Source organism: Diabrotica undecimpunctata, chromosome 5, assembly GCF_040954645.1.
Source record: "Diabrotica undecimpunctata isolate CICGRU chromosome 5, icDiaUnde3, whole genome shotgun sequence".
In the NCBI taxonomy this organism is placed as follows: Eukaryota; Metazoa; Arthropoda; class Insecta; order Coleoptera; family Chrysomelidae; genus Diabrotica; species Diabrotica undecimpunctata.
This window is the reverse complement of record NC_092807.1, coordinates 8,291,351-8,308,924: the sequence shown is the minus strand read 5'-3', so window position 1 is coordinate 8,308,924 and position 17,574 is coordinate 8,291,351. Positions and strand designations below refer to the sequence as shown.

Below are 17,574 nucleotides of genomic sequence, written 5' to 3'. Positions count from 1 at the left end.
AGGAATAATACCTTTTCCTATGATGAATTTGTGGAATTGTTTGTAGATGGGTAGGTCAATTTTGTACCACGATTCGTTCAGTTCTTTGACTAGCTTCTCCAAGTGCCTGGCGCACTTATCGACATCCTCCTTTGGTCCTCGCACTTTGACGATGTCGTTGCGGTCTCCTGGACCGGGGAAGTAAATTTGTACTTGATTAAATCTATCTCTTATATCTTTGATATTTTCACCTTTAGTACCTAAAATGTATCTTTCTTTAGAAATTACCATCTATGCTGTGGAGTTAACGAAACTTACCTATGATATTCCTGTAATGTCTTTGTTCTATGATTACGTCCTTTTCTTTTTCGTTCTCTAGCTTGAAGATTCTTTGTTCTAGTTCTGCTCTAGTACTAGCAACGTCTTCTCTGTTGCCTTCAATTCGAACTAGACCGCTCTCGTCTATGTTGATTAGTACGTTAAAGTCTTCCTTAAGTTTATTTACTGAAACAATAAAGAGATTAACCACTGAAACAACAACGAATTAACATTTTCTATTAGTATATCGGCACATTCTTCTTCCTCTTTAACACAAAATGTGTTAAAACTGATAATGGTATTACTATTTATTATGTACCAAGAAGGTAAATGGAATCCTTAATCCGATTCAGTGTGTTATGTATTACCTCATGAGTCATACCCTGTAGTTTTTCAACGAATTGTCTAAAATAACGAAAAATATAAGGGTTGTAGGGAAGGAAATTAATTTTTTAATTGCGTTCCTAAGTTCTGTTATTCCCTGTTCCTTACTTATCTGAGACTGTGCTCAGAACGCAGACAGGGGGCGTTCCAATGGCTAATAGAGATATATATGTAAACTCATAAGAAAAATTGAAAACAGTGCTTCCCGTATCTGGCTTCAGGAAAGTATCGATAAGTTAACAGCACAACACATTTTAAAACAAAGGAACAAACTTCTTGCCTTATGTGGAATTTAGAAGCAGCGTTGGTAGAATGGATAGCCCAACTTCGTACCACATGTATCCATATCGAGTCAAATAATTGCTGCAAAAGCACAGTTTTTTGATGCGTTGAGATGAGGAAATTTTGATGAATCATTTGTGAGGTTGACTCGTTTTAAGCAAAGACATGGGATACAGGAGACAGGACTTCATGTAAAGAAGCTTAGCTGTCACCAACAGGGAGCTGAGTAATTTAAAAGTGAGTTAGAACAGTTCCTTTCTTCAAATGATCTGAGCTATGAACAAATTTATATAACAGACGAATCGGGGCTCTTCTAGGAATGTCTTCCAACTCTCAAAGAGAACGGATCACAATTATGTCTTGGAGCAATGCTAAAGGAAGTTACAAAGTGAAGTGATCGGTAATTGGTAAAGTAGAAAAAAACTCCTTCCGTTTTCAGAATACCGAAACCAATTCAAGATTAAATACAATGACATAGGGAAGTACTGAATGATGTGGAAAATTTTTTTCGGCTAATTCTAACATATTTTGGAAAATTATTAATTGATATTTTTGTATAATTGTTAATGAATAAATGAGCTGTGAACAGAGCACGAAACAATGAGTAAAAGTGAAGCAAGTTGCAGGATCGCAGGAGTTGTTCAAAAATTCCTTAGGCTTCATCATAATCAACACACAACATGTGTGTAAAAAAGAGATGGTTTCATCAGATGAGTTTGTGGTATGTCCAAAGCAGCTATTTAATAACTACAGTGCTCAGATTACTCAGATATTGAAGATCTATTGAAGACAAAAATACTGTTACAAACTAATGAAAAAAGGTGACCATTGATAAGTTACCTTTTCACTCTAGCTTGTCATTATTTCGCACTATTTCTTTTACAAAAACCTTATTATTGAAGGGACTTGCTTAGATCTATAGTGCATATTTTGTAGATTATGAACTATGTTGTAACAACTAACATATCGATTAAAGATTGGTTATTTGCAACACGCACTCTGATTTACACTTGCAAATTTGAAATTTTGCACAGTCGTTTTGTGTAAAAATGACGGCAAAGTGTATCTATAAAGGGCTTTCTTCTTGAAAGGGTAGAAGGCACAAAGTTTAAGACTAGACTAGGGGAACATTCCTTTGGTTTCCGTCAAATTTTAATGTTTACATGATTGTTTGGATTGTTGTAGTGTAATTTACAGTGAACTATGGCGAAAACCCCTCGGATATCCATCGAAAATTAGAGTGTGTCGAATTAAGGTCAACAAAGAAATCATTCGCAAGATGCTACACCAGAATTCGAACATGTGAAAGATTTGCGCGAATATGGCGCCACTCCTTTTCATCCAGGAAGCATAATGATGTGGTGTAAATGGGCTGTATACATCTGACAACATTCAAATTTGAACCACTGTGCAAATTTGATTGATTCTGGGCTCGCACCAACATTTTCATGAACTGCTTTAAGGCTACGTGTTTAACGATGACTTGAAAGTCTTTAATACCACTAATAATCCAATGTGGATTAATCTCTTCCCGTTTAATGAAGTTAAAAAACTCTATCGACCATATTTTATTCAAAAATTACAGATAGTAGTTGGAGATGTTCCATTATTTTCGAAAAATTTCGCCAAACTGAAAACACTTCAGTGTTGAACAAAAGCCTAAATATGCTTAACACTTTACTATTAATGCAGTTTGAAACATAAATAAATAAAAAAGCTGATTTATAGATGTAAATCTGTACTTACTGTTGGCACCACTTTTTCCAATGATATGCTTAAATAGTCTAGGATCCACGTGCATTTCCAAAAAGGTCATCTTACTGATAAGGTCCTTCGCAATGCTTTCCAGCTGTTCTTGTGCTTTTTCCACTTCTTCGGGCGGCCCTTCGATTTTGATCTTGTCGTCCTTACCGGTGAATTCGACGTGGACCTTTGGCAAGTTTTGTGTGATCTCTTTGATGTTGGCACCCTTGCGACCGATGATGTATTTGTGGATCCACGAGGGGGCGTCCACGTCGCTTGAGCGAACGGAATTGGCCTTTTCATACACTACGCTCAAGGCGAGACCTAGTTTATCGTGAGGGCCACGCAATGTGATGGTACCTGAAAAATAAAATGATATATGTATGCATAATTGCAGATAGTTACATTTTGAGGATAAGAAATCTAATATAACAGGTTCTAAAAAGTTTAGCTTCCCTAGCAGCTAAAGACAGAAAAAGACAGAGACATATTGTCTTTATACTTTTTGGAGAATCAAAAAATAAAATATGATATTTACATTGTGTAAATATTAATAAGAAAATATTAACAAACATTTGCCTCTAAAAGGGGTGTAGAGCTAGTTCGCGTCGTAGTAGAATACTACACGTGCACCCTGGATAACGCTAAATGAACTAGCAAATACTGGCGGTCAGACAATCTTAGTATCTCCCGACCACGACATACAGAAGTATGACTTAAAATATTACCAACAAGCTCTTTTCAGAGCTATTCTACTAGACAAATCAGGCCTACAGTTCGAATTTGTCACATTAATATAGAAAACATAAGCTACGTCAAAAGCCAGTATCTAACAAGGATACTAAAAGATAACGATATCGACGTCTGTGCCATACTGGAAACCCACTGCGCAACAGAACATGATCTCCGAAAAAGGGGAAAAATACCAAGCTACCAAGATGTTCTGCTGAAGATGGGGAAGGAATGCGAAGTCATAAAAACCATACAAACGAAAAAACTGGAATATCTGGGCCACATAATGAGAGGAGAAAAGTACTCTCTGCTTAGACTCATAATCCAAGGAAAAATTTCGGGAAAGAGAAATGTGGGACGTAGGAGGATTTCCTGGTTGCGAAATTTAAAGGAGTGGTATGGGTGCAGTTCAATACAGTTGTTCAGAGCTGCAGCCAACAAGTTAAAGATTGCTATGATGGTAGCCAATCTCCGATAGGAGACGGTACTGCAAGAAGAAGACCAAGCTACAAACTGCTGGGTGCTACCTATCATCAAACATACGGCACAGCCACAAACATAAAAACAAATATGGAAAACGAATCCCTTGTTACCACCTCCTCTGAGGACAACATACAAACCGTTGTTACAAAAGTCGGCAGCATCACTATCACCAACGTCTATAAACCTCCAGGCAAGCAATGGCCAACGCACGTTCTAGAAACTTATCCCCATATCTGGCGTCAAGAACAAGTAACGTTCACTTTGATAACACGTGACTCAACCACAATAAACATCCGAAATATCTAGGCGTGGCCTTGGACAGAACGTTAAGCTTTAGAGAACATTTAAGTACAGTAAAAACCAGAAATAACATCATTCAGAAGCTCTGTTCAAACATGGGGGCATCAGCATCCACACTCAGGTCTTCAGGCTTAGCTCTTGTTTATTCTGTAGCTAAATATTCCGCGCCAATATGGATCAACAGTGCTCACGTTAAAAAGATAGATGTCCAGCTAAATAACACCATGAGAATGATCGCTGGAGTAATCAAATCTACACTAACACATTGGCCACCATTGCTAAGCGACATTCCACCCTCACGTGATGCAACCAAAAGTCGACTGCGCTCCAGAAAATCTCCAATACAAACTGCCGAATCAGCCGCAGCCACAGGGTCAACATGATCACCAAATGGATCCATGAATGGTCGGCAGCTCATCCAAATACAGCCATACCTTGCATCACAGAGACACCTCCTGGATTTGACCTACCACGTAAGACCTGGTGCACACTTAACCGCATCAGAACTCAACATGGTCGATGTGCAGATATGTTGAACAAATGGGGCAAGCGACCATCACCGTCATACAGCTGCGACAATGTCCAATCTATCAAGCACATAACGGAGGAGTGCCACCAGCCTACGAGGGCAGTTCACAAGACTTCCTGTTTGCGACGATCGAGTCGATTAACTATATAAACAACCTCGACATTTATTGTAATATTGTAGATGTGTAGAAATGCCATACTCTAAATAAAATAAATGCCTCCAAAACAGTTTGACAAGAAGTAACATAACCTAAAAAAAAATGAAATACTTCTACGCGCTTGCGTGAAAGTCAAATCTTAAATACTACATTAGTCCAGGAGCTTACGCTAAAAAGAAGTAAAAGTGTCTCAAACTAATGAAAAAAGATAACCATTGATAAGTTATCTTTTCACTCTAGCTTGTCATAATTTTGCACTATTTCTTATACAAAATTCTTATGATTTAAGATATTTGCTTAGATCTATAGTGCATATTTTGCATATATCACACAGTGTTCGAGAGAATAATATATACGAGACTATTAACAAAATGCTTTGATAGACTTTCCAAAAAAATCTCAATGGAGAAATTAGCAACTTTAGAAGTTTGCAAAACGACCTACCACAAGGGTCAGTTCTGTCTCCCCTCCTATTCAACATTTACACATTAGATGTTTCGGCTATTATTTCATGAAAATTTGAGTATGCTGACGACATGGCCCTGGAAGTTCAAGAAGATATATATATATATATATATATATATATATATATATATATATATATATATATATATATATATATATATATATATATATATATATATATATATATATATATATACAAAACTCAAAGATTTGGGTGTGCAGCGGAAGATAGGACAAAGAAGTACTCTTTTTAGTTAACCACGCTTTCGCAAATCTTTATTTGCATCATCAGGGTGCTACAATAAACAAAATTAGTACAAAATACAGAAAAGAATTATTTTGCATCTTACACTAATTGAGGTTAGTTGTCGTGATGTTTATTAAATGAAATGGGCAACTCATTTGACCCCTACAAATGATGGCGAAAACTATCCAAAATTGTTCTTAAAAAAACGTTCTTTAACAAATACATATTTAAAACACTTTAAAACACATATTTGGTTGTGAATTCGTTACTGCCAACTTAAAACGATAGAACGTTAGATCTTAATGATAACAATTGTTATCATTAAGAATTGTTATCATTAAGATCTAACGTTCTATCGTTTTAAGTTGGCAGTAACGAATTCACAACCAATTCTTTTGTTTCTGATAAGAAATTATAACCTAAATTTTATATTATGACATGTTCTGTAATTATTTTAACATAATTTTATTTGAGTGTTCTTGTATATGTGTTTTAAAGTGTTTTAAATATGTATTTGTTAAAGAACGTTTTTTTAAGAACAATTTTGGATAGTTTTTGCCATCATTTGTAGGGGTCAAATGAGTTGCCCATTTCATTTAATAAACATCACGACAACTAACCTCAATTAGTGTAAGATGCAAAATAATTCTTTTCTGTATTTTGTACTAATTTTGTTTATTGTAGCACCCTGATGATGCAAATAAAGATTTGCGAAAGCTTGGTTAACTAAAAAGAGTACTTCTTTGTCCTATCTTCCGCTGCACACCCAAATATTTGAGTTTTGTATTCTATTTGATCAGCGTTGATGACAAGCGTTTATCGCTTTTTCAGTATATATATATATATATATATATATATATATATATATATATATATATATATATATATATATAAATATATATATATATATATATATATATATATATAAACGCCTAATATAATGAGACAGTAGCAAACCTATTGCACCATATGATCAGCAAGGATTAGTCTTCAGCAAGACAGTATGTTATGACACTAACAATAGACTGTACTGAGTGAACAAGTCAACGTTCTCTTGATACACAATCGGCGCCCAACGTAGGGCTACCCACATTAAGATGACACGATGTATAAAAGGGATATACGAAAAGTAAAGCTCGAATTGAACAAGTGATCCCAGCATTCTATTACAAACTTTTTACACAACATGTATTTTCTTCTGTAGTTTCAATACATCTTTGACAAACTTTATTTAATCATTATAAACCACGTAAATATATTTTTTTATTAAAAATGTTGATTTCGAATATAAAACAAAAATAACATACATCAAATCGTAAAAAAACTTACCAGTTGGTGAATCAGTCTGTGGAATCTCGACGCTAACACCGGTAGTCTGCAAGATCTCCTGAATCGTAGATCCTCTTGGTCCAATCACGTATCTGTGTTGGCTCTTGGGCACCTCCACTGAAACAGTCCCCAATTTCTTCTCGATCGATTTGTACAAATCCTCGATTTTGTTCTTAGCCGCCATGACACCTTCCTTCTCGCCGGCAATGAAGATTTCATCTTTGTTGGCGGAAGGTGGTGGTACGTTGATTTTGGCACCGGTTTCTGACATCATGCTGTTGAGGTTTTGGTTGAAGGGACCAGTTATGAAAGGATGGAAATGCCTGGGGATGTTCAGACGTTCTGAGGCCTTCTTGGATTGTTGGTCAGATGTCACGCGAATTTCGTGTTCGGCCTTTTCGATGCCTTCTTTAGTACCTGTAATGAAACAAATGTAGTAAAAATCAACTGTCAGTAATTATAATTATTGCATATTCATCCATACAAGTCACCGACTTAAGGTCGATTCTCACTATACGTTCCGTTTACTTTCCATATCCGTGGCTTTCCATTTACATAAAATATTATTAAACACAAACCATATAGTATATGCCCACTTTCCGTTCCGTTTACCGACCATTCCCGAAGCCTCGCGTTCAAGATTACCGGCCACGTATTTTTTCTGCGACAAGCTGCGATGTGTCGGGTACGGTATGGATAGTGCGAATATTATCAGCGGTTCGCGGTTCAGTCTAAGTTGTTAAGATAAATATGAATGACGAAAAATTGATAGGAACTTGTCAGGCAAAATAATGCCTTATATGATTTTGAAAATAAAAAATATAGCGATAATTCATTTAAAGACAATATTCGGTCAGCTATTGTCAAGGAACTCGATGCCGAATAAATTTTAAATTATTTGTTTGTTTATGTGTATAATGCAAAATCTTAGCAACTGTGATACTGGATGACTCAGAAAAAGTAATTTTTGTCTACACAACTGAATGTGGAAGTTGTTTCCACTCTAATATAAAGTTCAAAAACCAGACTTATTGTAAGTAAACGCGACGGCTACTGAGAATTGTGGTTAAAACAATGGGAGGTATATGGAACGGGTATGGAAAGTAAACGGAACGTATAGTGAGAATCGACCTTTACCTGTTATCGTAAGAATGTCTGATGGATCGTTCATGGCAGGTACTGAAATCTTTGTCGCTGTGGTCTTCTCTAATTCTTTCAGTCTGTCACCTTTTTTGCCCAAAATCCATCTGTGGTGTTCTTTTGGAATTGCTATTTGTCTATTTGCCTGTAAATAAAAAAATACTGAAGCACAATCTGATAAGCAAGAACTAACTTACGATTATTGGGAATATTAGTGTGTTGATACAATTAAAAAAAAACCAAAGGCTTGAGCAATATTCCCGGCTGGATCACCTGCAGGACAATGAACCATAACACCAAACTCATCTTTCTCCCATGATCATTGGGAAGATTGTAATCACCGAAAACATAGATATCCTGTGCTCAGTATTGAAGAACAACATTTTCCACAGTTTGACAACGCCAGTTGTATACTTCACGAGGTAATTGTTGAAGTATGTAAACATCACCGACCACAAACTTGAGTTCATTAAGTTGACATAAGATATATATTTCTCAACCCGATCTTCACGAATACTAATGGTTTGTGATTTTAGCTTGTTAACAAACACTAGTACAGCACCGCCACTCAACTTTGCATTGGTTCTCTGGAATCTATCAAATCTGTAGATACTAAAACCATCACATTTAATTTCACAATCAGTTGTTTTATCATTCAAGTTACTCTCCACTAAAATAATTATATTGTACAAGCAAGAGGAAATACTTTTCAGGATCTTTGGATCCTGACATAGGAAATCTTTGTATGAATGCCTCACAACATTTTGATAAAAAACTGTTAATGGGAAGGATACTAGTTTTTTTGTAGTTTAACTTCACAAACTGTAGGAACACCACTGCGGTATCTAATGCATAGATTTTTAATATCCGTAAGTCGGTTTCAACTCCATCTAACCACCTAATTCGCGGTCGGCCTTTGCTTCTTCTTCCTACAGGTGTTCCTGTGGTTAGCTTTTTAGCAGTCGTATTTTCTGGCATTCGTATTATGTGTCCAGTCTAAGTCGCTGTGTTTTAATGAACGTTATGACATCTGGCTCATCAAAGAGCTGATACAATTCAAAATTATATCTTCTGCGCCACTACCCTTGGTCGTTTATAGCTCCAAATATTTTGCGGAGTATTTTACGCTCAAATATTCCCAAAAGTCTTTCATCTTTCTGCGTTAGAGTCCAAATTTGTGCTCCATATGTAAGGACCGGCCTCAGCAATGTTTTGTATATAATAATTTTAGTTCTTCTTTGAATGTTTCTTGAGTTGAAATGCTTTTGGAGTCCATAGTTAACTATTAATATTAATTAACTATTACGCACAATATTATTTTTAATATGCTTCAAAAACCTAAAAAGTTTTTAGAAAAATAAAGGAGCAAAATGTTGTGTGTTTTGATAACCCGGCCCTAAATCAAATGCACAAATTGCAGAGATTTATTATTGTCGCTGCTTGAAATTAAATAGATTTTTTGTAGAGCTATGAAAGTGTGTAAAAAAATTCTTAAGAATTGTTCTTACCTGCGTTTGGAAATGTGTCAAAATCTTTCGTCTTGCTTCTAGTACTTCATTTTGTTTGCCAGTCACGAGGAATGTCAGTGACTGATCTTTAGCGTGAGATATTTCAATGTGGGCTCCTGTTTCCTTCATTATGTTACCGCAGATATGATTTGATTCGCCTTCGCCGAATTTTTGAACATCGAGTTTGCGTTCTTCGTATGGAACTCTAAAAAAAATTTAAATAAAAGTTAAATGTGTAACCAATACACAGTTATTCTGCAGAATGGATATTTCTGACTAAAGAAAGATCATTCTGATCTAGTACACCGCGGAAGTGACCACTATCTAGTAATTGGAATAACTCGACTACCAAGTCAATGAAAGAATACTGGACATAAGTATTTTGTAGCTTATTCTCTTCTGACAAGTTTGATAGCTCTGTCATTGCAGCATATTCCCCTGTAGCCTAAGACCCATACTACAAGTATGGTATGAGTATGCACAACCTTCACGATCCAAGCAGTATTTTTGAGAAGAACCAGATCTCTCACCAAAATCATTTATTTCTGCATTTAAAAAACAATTTTGGTCTAGTGTCATCTTTCAGTCAGTGTAACAAAATTGACTCCTGATCGTCCTGAGGTTGTACTTCACTTTCATCTGAGTCTGGATTTTCACCTAACGTAACATTGGTTTTGGTACAAGTGTTTCTGCATCGTGATGAAGGGGACGAATATTTGAGGGGAGATTTGGTTATGAAATGGAATGCTTTGATTTTGAGTTGAATCCTTTGAACCGAAATAGCGGTACCCCAAAGTCCTTTTCTTTTTACCCTAAACCAGTTTCGAAGGTCCTCCATACATCCCTTGTAAACTTTTTAAAGAGTCCAAACTTTGTCTTGATCACCACGATTTAGTCCAAAGTATGCAAAATACACTTTCTTCACAAAGTCTGGTAAATTAAATAGTGTTTTAACACCGTATATTGGTCACCGTATCAACAATAAAAGCCATAAAAGTTCATTTTTACCAAAAGTTCTGGCCTATCCGGATGGTAAAGTACCAATTAATAAAAAATTGAAAATATAGGCAAGTTCATGGACTAGAGGAAAAAAGATCATTTTTAGAAGAGATTATACAGTGGATTACTACTGATGCAATTAATGATGATTAATGCTTATACTTTGTTAGACAGACAATAAAATTACAAAAAAAAATTTAGGTTAGGTTACTTTAAAAAAAAGGTTAGGTTAAGATTAATATAATATTAGATTAGATTTTTCAAATCAAATTTGTAGACCTTTTAAAAGTTAAAATGTATGTAAAATTTTACTTTATGCGCATATCGGCCATATTGATTTGAAAGATTAAAAATCTTGATGACTAAACAATATTATGTATTTTTGCATAAGTTAATAAAAAAATCAATATTTATTATTTTTTAATTACGTTTGTTATAGCTAAGACAATTACATATTTTTGCTGGCTTTTCATGTAAATTTTTTTGGGTATTTTATTACTTTTTGTTTGATTTTTTTTGTATTTTTTGATTTTTGAGCACTTTTGACACAGTTCACCAAAAATAAGGCTTATATAAGGCTCTTGGTAAATAATTACGCAGAAAGTACAATACATTGTCGCAAAGAAACGAAGTTGATACTATCTCATCAAGGTTATAAAAAAAACTGAGTAGGAAGCGTACACATAGTGTACCTAATGTCAGCTACTGAGCCGCACTTGGCGTTTTGCGCAGAGAGTTCACACACAGTATGTAAGATAAAGATAGGATGCCAGTACCTCCGCATCTGTGATATAATTTGCAATTGTAAGACAGTATAGTGAGTATTTATAATCATATTATAAAACCTCAAAATAACCACACTGTCAATTTATTTCCCAAAGTTTTGGAGGTGACAAGTCTATCGAGGAAACTTGCCACTAACGAGCTTTGGATACTAAATGCAATTTTTAAAAAAGATGGTATCGTAGGCGGTACAGTAGACTAGAGCCAAGCTTTATACTGTTTTCTGTATTTTTAAAATTCAAATATTTTTAGAACTAAATAAAGTAATTTTATTATTTATATTTTAAACAAATTAAATATCTGTTTCGAAATAATAAAACCAATAATGTTTCGAAATAACATGAGAGAACTCACCTAAATACTTGAGTAATTGTTGTCGATCCAACTCTCATCTTGTTGTTGGTCCATTGTCCTATGCTGGAGTTAGTTTGCTGTTGTGGTGTCGATTCCGGTAGAGCTGGAAAAAGATCGTCGTAGCTTCTTACAGAGGGCTCGTAGGCCGCTCCGCCTTCCATCACTGGTTGCTGCATTTTATTGGGATTGTCCTGATTCGTGCCAAGTCGTTACAGCAACACTGCAAAAAATCACAAGTTTTATTTATCATCGATATCTCGCTCTAGCCAAATCGTTAGAGTTTACTTGACTAGTTTAGTTGTAAAAATCCGTGTTAAATATATTCAATAATGAGTACGTCCATGGCAATATTTTTCATATTTTATTATATCTTGTCACAAGTGATCGAAAAGATGACAAACAATTTTTTTAATGTCTTCAGATTGCTTAGATAGCCAAGATAAAAATTAAAATAATTGAAGCCAAACCTTTAACCCCATTGTTGGATATAGTATAACCAAAATAGAATCAGATAAGCCGAAACTAAGTTAAGTAGCACAGTATTACTTTCAAGTCTCTTTACAAAGCAAGAGTAAAAGAAAGCATACTGCTATAAACTCAGTGTATTTGGTAACTAATACATTAGATCCGCGTTTGAATGGTGTTCATTTGACCAATGGAGAGCAAATTTGTGGTACTGAAAACTTTTTTACTATAACAACTTATTTAGTAGTTCGCAGCATGGTTTTCTCGCAGGGAGATCTATTGAGACAGCTACCTATGATTTTATATCAAAAATTTTAAGAAAACTACTAAAATATGAAAACACTAGGTGCTTTTTGGACCTATCTAAGGCTTTCGATAGCCTAGATCATTTTTTCTTATTACAAAAATTACATCCTTTGGGAATACAGAGAACGGCTTTAAAATGGATCAAATCATTTCTCACAGATAGGTCACAAAAAGTATGCTTGGAGAAAAAGGGATGAAGGTTTACTTTGAACCGATCAATTTAAAATTAAGCATACCACAGGGGAGCGTCTGGGGGCTTTTTCTCTTTTTGGTCTACATAAACGACCTTCCAAATGCAGTGGTTAGTAGTTCCTTAAACCTCGTAAATTTCGCTGATGACTCAAATGCGCTTTTCTGGGAAAAACATAAGAAACACTCCACACAGTGGCAGAACAAACTCTAAGCAAGGCCGAACAGTGGTTCAGTGGAAATAGGTTGTCGCTTAATACTGATAGGACAGTTTTTGTTTACTTTAGAACCAGCCAGTCACGAGTCCCAGATACAATCAATTTTCTATCACAAAACACGGAACCAGCTAGATCAGTTAAATCTCTTGGTCTTCATATTGACCAGAATTTGAATTGGGGAGAACAAAACAGTTTTGAAGAGCTATCTAGACCAGGGGATTTTACTATCAGTATATAGGGTGTCCAGAAACTCTCCTGACAAACGAAAACCGGAGATTCCTCAGATAATTTTAAGACGATTTAACCCAAATCATCTAGTCCGAAAATGCTACGGACGCCTATGACAGGTACTAGAAATTGGCAAATAATGGAATCGATTTAACTCTGAAGGATAAATCATACCAAGTTTCATTTTTCTAAATAGAAGCGTCCTGGAGGAAAAAAACTAATTACAAGGCGCCATCTTCAAAGAGCTCTAGCTCCCTTAGGAAGCATTTTCGGACTAGCTGAATTGGGTTAAATCGTCTTAAAATTATCTGAGGAATCTCCGATTTTCGTTTGTCAGGACAGTTTCTGGACACTCTGTGTAATGCAAACTTTTATTCTGTTATGCGATATGGAGTAATCTTCTGGGGTGCTGGAGGGGTTAGTTCAACTGTCTTTGTAGTCCAAAAAGGGAAGTCCGGGTGATCTTAGGACTAAATGCAGGAGAATCCTTGTAGAGACTAATTCACATCACTCAATATAGTCACTTTCTCAGCCATCTACATATTTGAATGTATTATGTTCCTTTTTAAAAATTTTACTTTGTTTTATCACTTTCTTCCCAATCATGAATATAATACAAGAAGCCTTAATTTGAATTTCCCACTTCACAGATCGTCTCTAACACAAAGAAGTCCTTTGTATGCATGTGTTAAATTTTACAATAGTCTACCATCTGACAACAGGAAACACACTATAGAGCTTTTAAAAGAAAGGTTTTCCAACACCTAGTTAACATTGAGCCCTATACTGTGGCAGAGTGCCTGGCCTATCCGTCTTCCTGATCAGCATATTTAATTTGTAATGTTAATATATTTTAATCTGTGACGTCAATATATATTTTTTTAATCTATGATTAATAATGTGACGTTATTTGCTCAATTATGTTAAAACAAACTTTATGCAAATAAAAATTTACTCTACCCTACTCTAAATATCTCAAAATTCAATTTATCAAAGATTTAAATCGGTCAAGAGCTGTAAAGCACAATAACGAGATGGAAGACCATACCAACCAATTTGTCAGAAGACTATCCCATCAACAAATCGATGATGTTAGGCCAAAAGGCCTAACCCTCAAAAACTGAAAATTGAGATTTTTCTGAAAGACAGCAGAAATACAGCCCTGGAAAAAGGTCATATTCCACAAATGAATATACAGCCACTGGGCAGCTTCCTTACGCATCAACACTGTTGCTTATTACTCCACAGTTTGTAGAGTAGATTGTAAATATGCAGTTACTAAAATAAAAAGAATAATTTGACTATAGATCATTGTAAAAACATGAAAATACTTAATTATTTTTAATTTTCTTATTTCTGCCACATTTCGGAAGATTAGGCCATAATGTAGGATCATCGTAGCATAAAATATAACATTTAAATATTAAGCGCAATGTAAATTGTAAGGGAAGTCGAAATCTACGTCAAAATATTCAATTGTAAGACATTGTACAGAGTTAGTTCTAACCATGTAAAAAAAAACTCAAAGGGACAATGTCCGTTTATTTTCCAAAGTTTTGGAGGTGGCGAGTCTATCGATAAGAAATCGCCACTAACGAGCTTTGGATATCAGTTAATAATTGTACAAATGAAGAATAAAACAACTTTGTAGATGTCACTTTTACATTTACTAAAATAAAAAACCAGAATTAAAATGGGACAAGAAATCACCTCTCCTTTTCAAACAACAAAGGGACTAAGACAAGGCTGCTGTCTGTCACCCACCTTATTTAAAATCTATTTGGACAGATCCTTAGTAAATGGGTAAAAAAATGTAGAAACATGGGAAAAACGGTGGAAGAAAACACGCTACATACACTTTTCTTTGCGGATGACCAGGTAGTAATTGTCGAAGACAGCTACGATCTAGGCTATATGGTAAGAAAACTGCAAGAAGAATATGAGGTGGCAGATCTAAACATGAATATGAAAAAATGTGAATATCTCTCAGTGGGAAATATGTGACCTAGTCTTGGAAGACGACAAAATAGAAGGTGTGCAATCCTGCAAATATCTGGGGGTCATTTTCAACAAGAGGGGAAATAGCGCAGATGAATACTGCTGTTTTTCTTGTTTATAATTCAATTTTCAGCCCCATATGCTATAATACTTCGCACTAATGTTTTATAGATCTGTGTTTTTGTCTTCATATTTAGGTGTCTATCCCACCATACTCAGTTAAATTGTTGGATTGCTGTTCTTGTTTGTCCTAATCTTTGCTTAATTTCTTCCTCTGTTGTTGCCTTTTTCGTGATTATAAACCCCAAGTATTTGAATTTATCCTTTCCTTTGATTGTTACGTTGTCGTCAATCTGTAGATCTTCTATCTATGTCTTCTTCACTTGTAGATGGACCAGAAAACCGAAAACCGAGGTACTCTGTTTTCGCGGGGTTAATATCTAAGCCAGCCTTGGTATATTCTTCTTGTTGTTTCTTCATCATGTAACTGAAGTCTTCTTGGTCTTGTGCAATCACTACTTGATCGTCGGCAAACCTAAACGTATATAGGTATTCGTTTGCCTTCGCATTTTCTTTTCCATGTAGTCAAGGCTTTCTCTAAGTATATTTTGAATAGGGTTGGAGATGTGGAACAACCCTGCAGGAGTCCTTTTGTTGTGGTGAAGTCTCCTATGATTCTTATTCCCATTTTAATGGACACTTTATTTTCTTTATACAGAACTTTTGTAGCTTCTATGAGTTCCGTCTGTGTTTCTAATTTGTATATTGTCTCCCATAGTTCTGACCTTGGTACAGAACCATATGCCTTTCTCAAGTCCACAAATGCTCAAATGTATCTCTATTTTTTGCTTTTTTCTTAGTTGTTCCAGTGTGTATATGTGGTCTATGCATGATCTTCCTGCCGTGAAGCCTACCTGATCCTCCCTGATTTTTCCTTTTATAGCTTGCTCTAAATTTTCTTGCAGTATCTTCCCATATAATCTTCCTATTGATATTAAGCTTATTCCTTTGTAGTTTTCCTTCCATTCTTTGTCCTGTATATTTCCCAATTTAATATTTTCTTTTGAGTTTTGTTTCAATCCTCTCAGTACTTTCAATGACTCCGAAGTTCTTGTACCTCCTATGTATGTTTCAATATTTAAGCAGGTTCTTTCCCATTCTTCATTCTTTTGCTGTGTTATTTGTTTTTTCACTTCTCTATATTCTTTAAAAACTTCATCGTTGTTTGTAGTCAGCTATTTTCTGTATAGTTGCTTTTTTTCTTCAATTATTCTTTTTGTTGGTTCATTTAGTTTATAATAGTGCTGTTTATTTGTTATATGTTCTTTCTCTCCAAGGGCTTTGAATGCTGCTTGTTTTATACTCACCTTTATATGATTGTATATTTCTTCAATGTTGCTATATCTGAATTCTATTAATTTTTGGTCTAGATGTTGTTTGCATAGTTCTCTTATTGATTGTTCTTGGAGTAGTTCTATATTGTACTGTTTTTCTCTTTTAGTGTTCAACAGTTCTTCTGTAGAGGGGGTCTTGTTATGTTTCCAATTAATGCCCATTTTTGCTTTCAGTAGTTTATGGTCAGTTCCACATTCTGCTCCTCTTCTGACTCTCACATCTTTTATCTTTATTGTGGTATCTTGTTTGACTACTACGTAGTCTATTATCGATTTCAGCTTTCGTGTTTCTTGCGTCCATGTATATTTATGAATATTTTTATGTATGAAGAATCCGTTGGTGATTTTTAGGTTGTTTAGTTTGCATAATTTAATCAGACGTTCTCCGTTATCGTTTTATTCATTTATTAATTATTAACAACAAAAAGAAAATTAAAGGCGAGAATGAACTAATGATTCATTGTTAACATCGATGTGGAAAAACAGTAATGCTAGCTTGGCAGGTGAAGGCAATGGATAGTGAGACTGAAAAGAATAATTAAAACACCTAAACAGAACAGTTATGTTTCATGACACATCAAACGATACATACATTCAAAAAGAGTCACCACAATTATTACCAAACACCAAGAAACAAAAGAAATAGATCAAATCGATAAAATCTTAGCTAACCATGATGTCCATCTCCAAACCTTATGGATCAACTCATCATGTAAATCTTTAAACAAACACAGATGATATAATAAAGTTTAAGATCTGCCAAATGTTAAGCGAATCTGTATCCACTCCATGAATTTAAAGTATTCCCTCTAGCTGAAGTTCAGTGAACCTGTCTAACCAAATGTAGTGCAAACATTTACAGATTGTGTAAGGATGTTTAGAAGAGTTATTGAAATTCAACACAAAAAGTTTTGAAAAGTTAAAAATTGAAAGACTTGAAAGGTTGCAATAAAAAAAAATTGAAAAAACTTTCCAGGGCTTTATAAGGAGATGTTAAAGATATCTTAGAACATTGGCTTCATATAAAATTCCAAATTCTTACCA

The 17,574-nt window shown here is 34.9% G+C and overlaps 1 protein-coding gene across 1 annotated transcript in view; it reads right to left on the bottom strand.

The window, feature by feature from the left end:
* Dp1 (satellite-binding protein 1 Dp1) overlaps positions 1 to 17,574 on the bottom strand; it is a 36,726-nt gene that overhangs the window by 15,563 nt on the left and 3,589 nt on the right. Inside the window, exons 3-9 of the mRNA XM_072531420.1 lie at positions 11,733 to 11,952; positions 9,597 to 9,801; positions 8,086 to 8,233; positions 6,949 to 7,365; positions 2,710 to 3,066; positions 298 to 483; positions 12 to 239 (exon numbers count right to left, since the gene is read on the bottom strand). Coding sequence (XP_072387521.1) covers positions 12 to 239; positions 298 to 483; positions 2,710 to 3,066; positions 6,949 to 7,365; positions 8,086 to 8,233; positions 9,597 to 9,801; positions 11,733 to 11,908 — 1,717 coding nt within the window. The 5' untranslated portion in view covers positions 11,909 to 11,952. The remainder of the gene's footprint in view (positions 1 to 11; positions 240 to 297; positions 484 to 2,709; positions 3,067 to 6,948; positions 7,366 to 8,085; positions 8,234 to 9,596; positions 9,802 to 11,732; positions 11,953 to 17,574) is intronic.